At 53.1% G+C, this 9,082-nt stretch overlaps 3 protein-coding genes across 3 annotated transcripts in view; all 3 read left to right on the top strand.

The window, feature by feature from the left end:
• Positions 1-836, top strand: part of UMAG_15000 (uncharacterized protein) — a gene marked incomplete at both ends in the record, with an annotated part of 4,109 nt that extends 3,273 nt beyond the window's left edge. The window contains one exon of the mRNA XM_011391286.1: positions 42-836. Coding sequence (XP_011389588.1) covers positions 42-836 — 795 coding nt within the window. The remainder of the gene's footprint in view (positions 1-41) is intronic.
• A 2,774-nt stretch (positions 837-3,610) lies between these two features.
• Positions 3,611-5,481, top strand: UMAG_02917 (uncharacterized protein; the record flags this gene model as incomplete). The annotated part of the gene is made up of 2 exons (XM_011391032.1): positions 3,611-4,562; positions 4,583-5,481. 2 exons carry the CDS (start codon positions 3,611-3,613, stop codon positions 5,479-5,481), a joined length of 1,851 nt encoding a protein of 616 aa, XP_011389334.1.
• Positions 5,482-7,277: 1,796 nt separating this feature from the next.
• UMAG_11935 (uncharacterized protein) lies at positions 7,278-8,993 on the top strand (the record flags this gene model as incomplete). Its single annotated transcript, XM_011391260.1, has 1 exon — positions 7,278-8,993. One exon carries the CDS (start codon positions 7,278-7,280, stop codon positions 8,991-8,993), a length of 1,716 nt encoding a protein of 571 aa, XP_011389562.1.
• Between the last annotated feature and the right edge of the window lie 89 nt (positions 8,994-9,082).

Raw genomic sequence — 9,082 nt, 5'->3', positions numbered from 1 at the left:
GGATTCACGGAGCTTCGTTAATGGCGCAATCTTTGCAGAAGGAGCTGAACGAGCTGATGCAGAAGCTGCTCAAATTTTTGCGCACCTCGACGCAGTACCGGCCAGAGCAGATCCTCGTTCGCCTACCTGCGGACGACAACGACCGCGACATGCTAGAGGCAAGGGCATTGTTGCTGGGTAGGATGGGTCAACATGAAGGCGCGCTCAGTATCTACGTACGTAAGCTCCAAGATCTGACAAGGGCGGAAGAGTACTGCCGCGACGTGTGGCGATATCGAGCAGCCTCGTGGGGCCACATCACTTCAGGGCAGGTGCAGCCACAGCAGGCACGGCTTGGACGCTCAAACCATCAGCAGAGTCTGTTGGTGGACCAGGAAGAGAAGCAGCTGGCGGATCAAGAGGTGTTTTTGACACTGCTGCGCATCTACCTGGATACGTCGTCTGAGAAAGCTTCGGTTCAGCTGGACGCTGCTGTGGGCCTGATCGAGCGGCACGCAGCGCGCATCGACCTGCGCTCGGCACTGGAACTGCTACCATCGTCTGTGCCATTGTCGCAAATCGCAGGCTTCATCAACGTCAACCTGCGAGACCTGACGCGCAAAGAGCACGAAGCCAACGTGATCCGCGAGATGCGCCGCAACCGCAACTGGCAGGTGGAAGAAACGCTGTGCAAGCTACAGAGTCGACGCGTCAAGGTGGGTGAGTCGAGAACGTGTCCAAAGTGCCACAAGCGACTGGGCAACAGTGTGGTGGCGGTGAATCCGGTAAGCGGAGCGGTGATGCATTACTTTTGCTCGATCCATGCTGAGCAAAAGGGACAGCAGCGACCATCTTGATGAGGGGATGCAAGGCACCAGCGGAGCCATGAGCGTACGAGTTCGGTTCTGATCGGGCTTGTCTGCTATCGGGCAATCCAATTTTCGCAACGAAAGGGTGTCATGTGTGTTGAACTGTGACCTTGATTGTGACATGACGGTGTCGGCACAACCGCATAGCAAACTGGATCAACGAGTGCAGACGGCGTACTGGAATTTTGGTACGAGTGACGAGTCGAAAGCAATTCCTACGACTAAAGTTGCAATCACGAATCGTGAATCGTGAATCGTGAATCACAAGAATCACGAATGGTGCGCGCGAAACTGTCGAACGCAATCGAGACGATTGAAACGGTACTCAAACTCTGTTTACTTTGTTTTTGCTCTGCCTTGCTCGATACAGTCACAGAGTTGGAAGCCACCCTATCCAGCATTTTTGGTGTAGAGATCAATTCAGCCCTATTGACAGGCATTTGTGAGTATGAGTTGCAACTCTCTGTGATCGCAGCACGATACCGGAAAGGAGTAGAGAACGACAGGGCAAAGGCACCCGAGGCAGACCGAAGATGAACAAAAGGGGCCGGAAAGAGGCTTGGTGGGGACATCAAAACCCTAAAATCGGTAAATTGCAAGTCGACTCAGCCTGTCTGCAGGCCCGGAAATCTCGGTGAGTTTTTGACCTTTCCTGTGCCCGTAAAGCGTATCCAAGAGGGGGTGGACACACTTTTGAAAGCCCCTCTAACTTATAGCTTAACTTTCTTGTGCATATCTATGTTCTAACCGCGCTCGAGAGGAGACAGATGGAGCTGACCTGGTCAAGCTTGATCAAGACTGGCTGTGATTCTGGGGAGACTGCGGCCATCCGCGGCAAATCTAGCTTCCCCGCACAGCCTGGATGGGACAAGAGACTAATCTCTTGGTCATGCTTTTCCTAGCGCATTGCCATCGAGACACTTCGGATCACTTCCGACCGCATAACAGTTTTGCGCGCATTGCCCCGCAGTCGCGGCTTAGCTCACGCGAGCGACAGGCTGAGCCAGTCGGTCTACGGAAGGCTGCATATCCTCTGCAAGAGCATCAGTGCTGTAAATTAACGTTGAACTGTCTCGTGTCGCGACAAAACGCGGGCGATCACCTCGTTTGCCACCGCCGATGGAGTCATGCAACTTGACCAGTCTCATTCAGCTAAGTTAATGCTTGGAGCGGCACACGCGTCTCCTCTTCACACTCGCTGTGAAAGTGATCGCCATGAACAGTGCGGCAGCGTCTTGCCCATAGGCATATAAGCCACGTTCAATTCCTCGACAACCTCTTTCTACACCGGCTTGCTTCACTCGATATACAATACCAGTAGACACTTTACACGTCTTCAACACAGCAACGCGTAGTTGGTACTCTGCTTCGCACACAAATAGCTTTCGTTGCTACTGCATTGTTATCCCTGTACCTGCATTTCCATCAAACCGTCGGTGACGCCGAAGCCTTCTCTACGTTCCACAAAGCTGGACTCGAACTCTCGAAGTCGAATCTCACCATCTTCAGCGTTGCTTTTTTCAATCGACCTTGGCGATCATTCCTGAGTATCGATATTGGTAAGTCTCATCTCTCGGCAGCTGAACCCTCAGAGTAGAGCTTTTCGAGACAAAAGGGGGCCATCTCACTAAGTGCTAGACAGCATCACATAAAGACGAATGCCAACTCAGCCCTCTCCACCTTTCCCATCTGACACGTTCTAGAACAGCAAACCAAAAACCGAAAATCGGAGAAAAGGAAGAAACAATCACGAATAGATATAAAACACACACACACAAACACAATCAAAAGAAGTGCGGGCCGAGTCACGAGTCTACAACCACGAACCGCGAACCCTCATTAGCCGTTTTCTCTCCACATCCCGTGACTCAAGGCACTATAAATTCCTAGTGACGCGTCTCTACATCAAGAACAACACTTCCGTGCCAGCACCAGTTCCAGAGGCGGACAAAAGACAAAAGAAAAACATCCAACTTTTATTTTTTAAGGTTTAGAGGCCCCCTATCCAGTGCTTCGCTTCAGCTCAACCGTGCATCTTATTAATAGTCTTCTGCAGACTGCTGCGCTAACTTCGAGGTCAAAGCGACGGCTGCGTCGCGCGCAATCACGAATACAAACAAACCTGCGCACCGGAACGTGGAAGACGAGATCGAGGCTGCTCAGCGCAGCACTCAATTGCCTACCGTCGTACTGCACAACGGCTGATCTTCTCGAACCCCGCCGCATCAAATCGTTGCTTTGGATTGTGCTGCGTTCCAACTGTTAAACGCTCCGCCATTCACGTCTTGCGCTCTTCCTCTCCACCACCACCTTCTCTCCTCCTCATCATCCCGATCACTTCCTTATACATCACCATCCCGTCCTTATCATCTATCCAACCTCCCTACACACCGTTTCTCCCGATCGGAGACGGGAAGGCTTCGTTTTCGCTAGTCGAAAGCAACCAACTCGTCGGACGTGGTCACCCGACGATCTTATAGCCTCCCGTCTCCGCACTTTTTAGATTCGTGTTCAGCCTCAGTAGGCAGAGCCAGCAGCCCAGGATCTTAGTACCTCCTCACGCTGGTCTTTGAGCGTCTCCATCTCTATTTCCATCTCCATCTCCATCTCCATCTCCATCTCCATCTCCATCTCCATCTCCATCTCCATCTCCATCTCCATCTCCATCCCTTTTTGTCTATTTCCAGCTTGGTCCGTTGCTCCGTCGGTTCGCTTCCAAGTCGAATATATATTAAAAAAAAGGTGTAGACTTCTACGGACTTATGCCCAGTTTTGCCGAGATCTACGCCGCGTGCCTCTACACTGGTGGCGAAGGCTATCCTCTTTGGAACCCATCGCCGCTGCGCCTCGGTGACGTCGGCTATGTTCGAGACGGCTCGTTCATCGTACTCTACAACGCCATTGATGGTCCTGGTCGCTTGTCCGATGCCGCCAGCATACCTTTGGCCCGTCGATTCGATTGTTCTCCAGCGCGCGAGCACGCGAGCGTTGATACAGGCACCAAGCCACCAAGGATGGATTTGGACGAAACAATCGTCGTCCCGACAGGTTCAATCGACTCGTCACGCAGATCTTCGTTGGCAACGCCCTCTGTGATCTCTTCAATGCCTGCAGGCATGTCCAGGTCTTCCGATTCGGACCCACTGCTTCCATCTTCAGCCAAGAAAGGCTCTCCAAGCCTTTCCCATAGGAGGCTCAGGTCCGGGACGCCTCCTGAGGGTCTCCATCCCCCCATGCCCCTTTCAGTCGATCAAGAGGCTCCCAAGCTCTTCGATATGGGTCCACGCATGTCTTCTAGCTACCGCTGCCTCGGTGTAAATGGAGGCGCTTCTGTACCAAGCTCGCCTGTCAATGTCAAGATCAGTTTCGAGAGCTCGGGCGGCGACGGCGCAATCCTCATCCCTCGAGATCCTACCGAGCGTACTCGGCTCAAATACCTCGGCGTCCTCAAGGCATACATCAAGGCGCATCACAAGTGGATGTACGAGACGTACGGTCGAATCGAATCGATTGGTATCGACGATTTGGCATTTGTATATGGACAGGATCGCACCTCGGACTGGGCCGTAGCGGTATCGCGTGATGCAGCTCGCGGTGGCAGGGTTGAGTTCGAGATTTTTGGCAGCGCTTCGGCAGGCTTCTGGGGTAACTGGTCGCATACGCTGAGTGCCTGCCAAAGAGGTCCTCACCGACCTCATGGCCCTCGCAGCAGCCGTAATGTCGACCAGGTCAAGCCTCCAGTCGACGCGAACCAAGCAACGAGGGCGCCAGCAGCTGGGGCATGAACTTGGAAGGCGGCGTCATCAACCCGTCGTTCTCTTTTGCATTCTCTTCGTCGAAAAATCCTAGCGATGATGACCACGCTCGGGGTCGTAACCGTAACTCAGTGAGCAGAGCGCAGAGCATTACATGGACGCCAGAAGTACACGCTGGTCCGGATCAGACCATCTCGATCCGCCGCGTCACAGCTTGCACCACTCCTGGTCTTGGCTTCTTGCCCGCACGTCCCAAAGCGGCAGCTGAGCCTCGTGATCCAGACATGGATCGCGGCCAAGACCACGGGTCTGATGCAGTGAGCGGACAGGATGGAAACCAAGGTGGGGATGACGATCCGGGCAAGAGTAATCACTGGAGTGACGATCCGTTGGAGGCGTTGCACGATTGGATCCACAAGCACGGCGGTGCACAGATCAAGGTATCGATCGCTTCGGACGACGATTGCCTCCAGCTACTGTCGCTGCTGGGCGAGGAGCGCGTCAACATGTTTGGACTTCGAGCAGCTGTGCATATGGCTGCCGACCGTTTTGCTCGCATCTCGCTCGACGAAGCGGGGTTCGCAACCGTTACGATGAGCCATGTCCTGATTGCAGTTCCCAAGCTTGTCTCTACTTCGTCGACGGCACTCATTCCGTCTTCGCGTGTACGGACCATCAGGGCTGACTCGACAGGCAACGAGGAGAACATGGATCAAAGTACGGCTGCCACTGCGAGACCAGGTTTGGGAAAAGCACGCCAGGTTCATGGTGTACTGAAGCCTCGTCCATTGCTCTCTTCTGCCCGATTCAACACAATGCATCCGTGCCGATCCATGCAGAGTGTTGGCTCAGCATGTGCTTCGTTGATCCCATCCTGATGGCCTCGCTGTGCACAAAGGTTCTGCCACCGCTCTTGTGCGGTCGCCTTTCCACGGCTTCTATTTCTTCTTGCTTATATTCGTGATTGCTTTTGGTCTTTCCTGTTTGTCATGTAGATACTTCTCTTGTACGCGGCACGCGATCCTCATGGACGATGGTCGTTGGGTATATTCGTGATTCACGATTGTTCAAATTCATTTCTCTTGTAAATATTTACCCCAACGCTGTGTGTGATCAAGGCAAGCGATCTTGATCTGTGCATTAGACGGTCGTACTCACGACTGCCAGTTGACGCTGCCCGATGGGTCTCGAGCGGAGATACGCGCTCTGCATCATTCGTGATTCGTAATTCGTGATTCACGATTCGTGATTGTTAGCAACAGTCTGAGTCACGATTCGGATAAAGCAAATCACGAATCACGAATTTTGTCAGAACGAGTGAGGCACTCACGACTTTTCGCGTTTCGTGTTCACTGGTTTTATGGTCAAGCTGGAAGACGTGAGAGTCAGTCACGAGTCACGAGTCACGAGTCGCGAGTTGAAGTAAAGCGCGGTGGGAAAGAAGGTCTGACACTGATCTGAATAAACCACGAACCACAAACCGTCACAAGACTCGTGACTTGAAGCTTAACCGGCTGTACCAAAAGGAGGTCTAGACAACCAATCACGAATCGTGAATCGGACTTGGGTTGTAATCTCCAACTACAAGCCCCGACGCCGTGAAGTCGTCAACAGACACGAGACGTGAGACTCGTGACTGTTATTTATGCGAGTGTGGAAATGCAAGATCCGATAGAACCGTTCCTGCGCAGAGTTCGGCTTTCACGTGTTTCTGTCCCTCAACATTCACCGTGAAATTTATCGGCATCTATGCCGGAGCTTGCATGAACGCTGAATCTCGTGTTCGCGCCGAGCTTGCATGAACGCTGAATCTTGTGTTCACAAGCGCTAGCTTAGCTGAGCAGCTCTTGAGCAAACATGGGATCGAAAAGGGCACGGGAGTCAAGCAAAGCAGAGCAAAGTTGTCTGTCAAAAAACATCCGATTCGGTTACAAATGAGTTACTCTGACTTCTGGTCTTGGCGCCCGAGACATCTGTGAGTTTGCTTTTGGTCTGATACGTTCTCAAGGTCAGCGACTAAAGATCCTACGACCAGGTTCTTCGCAGTTCACCCCTTAGATCAGTTCTGGTCTCATCGCACAAAGCGTCCGGCTCAGACTGCGAAGCATTCAAGCTTAAAAGGCGTCATCCTCATCCTCATCCTCATCCTCATCCTCATCCTCATCCTCATCCTCATCCTCATCCTCATCCTCATCCTCATCCTCATCCTCATCCCCTCTACCGCCTCTCGTACCGATAACCACCCTCGCTCCTCTTCATATCATCGTCGCATCTACACCATCAATTCAACCTCCTGCGTTCCGCTACCCCCGACAAAGTACGGACAAGTTCCGTCTTCGCTGATTTGGGGCAGGATATCTGTGGAATACCATAATCCGACGCTCCGTCTTTGAACTTATTTCTGTCCAAGCTCAACACCTAAAGCAGCCGCAGCCCGGAACGTCGTCACACTGGCCCTTTCACGTCTCCGTCTCCACAGCATCCTCGTCGTTGTCCATCGGATTGTTTCCATTCAAGTAGGGAAAGGTATCACAGCAACATCAAGGCCTCTGCTTATTTCATCCTCGGCAACGATCACAACGAACAAGGTATCTAGCAACGTTCACCCACTCGAGTCGAAATAGACTGCAACACAAGGCAAGTGTTCCAGCGACTAATCCTGCTCATCTTGACTATGCCCGGCTACGCTGAGATCTACGCCGAACTTCTTTACCTGGGAGGTGAAGGCTATCCACTCTGGTATCCATCCGCACTGCGCCTCGGTGACGTCGGCTATATTCGAGACGGCTCATTCAAACAACTCTACAACATCGTAGATGGGCCTGGTACTCAGTCCGATGCCGCTAGCCTTCTTACGGCTATTCATTCCGATCGTTCCCCCTCGAGCGAACATGGACACGGTGAATCAAGTGCCAAGAAAGCGAGGTTGAATCTACATGACCCAGTCGGTGCCCCGACCGATCCAGTCAGCCCGTCTCCCAGCTCTTCATTGGCAGCGTCCCCTTTGATCTCCTCGGTGTCTGTGGGAATGTCCAGATCTCACAGTTCGGAGCCGCTGCTTCCACACTCAGCTCAAAAAGGCTCTCCCACTTTCTTGCACAGGAGGTTCCATTCCGGTACGCCTCCCGAACCTTCTCAACCCCCAGGGCGCTTCGAAGTTAGAGAATTAGCTACCAGCCCCCCATTCCACATGGGTCCACGCATGTCTTCTAGCTTCCGCTGTCTCGGTGTGAATGGAGACGCTTCTGTACCAAGCTCGCCTGCCAACGTCAAGATTGGTTTCGAGAGCTCGGGCGGCGACGGCGCAATCCTCATCCCTCGAGATCCAACCGAAATTACTGAGCTCGATGACCTTGGCGAGCTCAAAGCCTACGTCAAGAAGCATTACGAGTGGATGTACCAGACGTACGGTGAAGCCAAGTCTATCAAAACGAAAGATCTCACCCTGATCTACAAGCAATATCGCACCTCCGACTGGGCCATGGCTGTGATCTGCCATGGAGACAAGCGTGTCAAGGCCGAGTTTGAAGTTTTTGGCAGCGTTTCGGCAGGTTTCTGGGGCAACTGGTCGAGTGGGGTTACCGCCTCCCAGCGAGGTCCACACCGACCTCAACGCGCGAGAGACACCCATAATTACGGCCAGGGTAAGCCTCCTGCCCTTCTTCAGCGACACGGCAAGGGCAACAGCAGCTTGGGTGTGAGCATTGACGGTGGTCTCAATCACCAGTCGTTCTCCTATGCATCCTCTTCATCGAAAGAATCTGCTTACAATGGTCTAGGTCGACGCTCTCGTAAGGAAAATACAGCAGACAGCTCTCCTAAACCGATGGATCAGACCATTTTGATCAATCGGCTCACAGTCTCTTCTGTTCTTGGCTTCTTGCCCGTGCGTATCAAAGCGGCAGCTGAACCTCGTGATCCAGACATGGATCGCGACCAAGACCACGGGTCTGATGCAGTGAGCGGACAGGATGGAAACCAAGGTGGGGATGACGATCCGGGCAAGAGGAATCACTGGAGTGACGATCCGTTGGAGGCGTTGCACGATTGGATCCACAAGCACGGCGGTGCACAGATCAAGGTATCGATCGCTACGGACGACGATTGCCTTCAGCTGCTTCGGCAGCTGGGCCAGAGGTATGCCTCAAAATTTGGACTTCGGGCAGCTGTGCGTACGGCTGCCGACCGGTTTGCCCGCATCTCGGTCGACGAAGCGGGGTTCGCAACCGTTTCGATCAGCCGTGTACCCTTTAAAGCTTCGAAACTTGTTTCTACTCCATCGGCAGCACTCGATCCCTCACCGAAGACTACCGCAGCTGATCATGACACACAATTCGACCTCAGACAGGGAGAACATGGCTCAAAGTACGACTGTCGATGTGAGACGTAGTTTGGCCGAGACAGACAACACTCATTGTACGTTCAAGCCTTGTCCACCGCTCCCTTCCGCTCGCGTCAACTCGATGCTTCCGTGCCGTC

Source organism: Mycosarcoma maydis, chromosome 7 (genome assembly GCF_000328475.2).
Source record: "Mycosarcoma maydis chromosome 7, whole genome shotgun sequence".
Lineage (NCBI taxonomy): Eukaryota > Fungi > Basidiomycota > Ustilaginomycetes > Ustilaginales > Mycosarcoma > Mycosarcoma maydis.
Note: the sequence above shows the minus strand (reverse complement) of the source record. Positions and strands in the feature narration are given on the sequence as shown.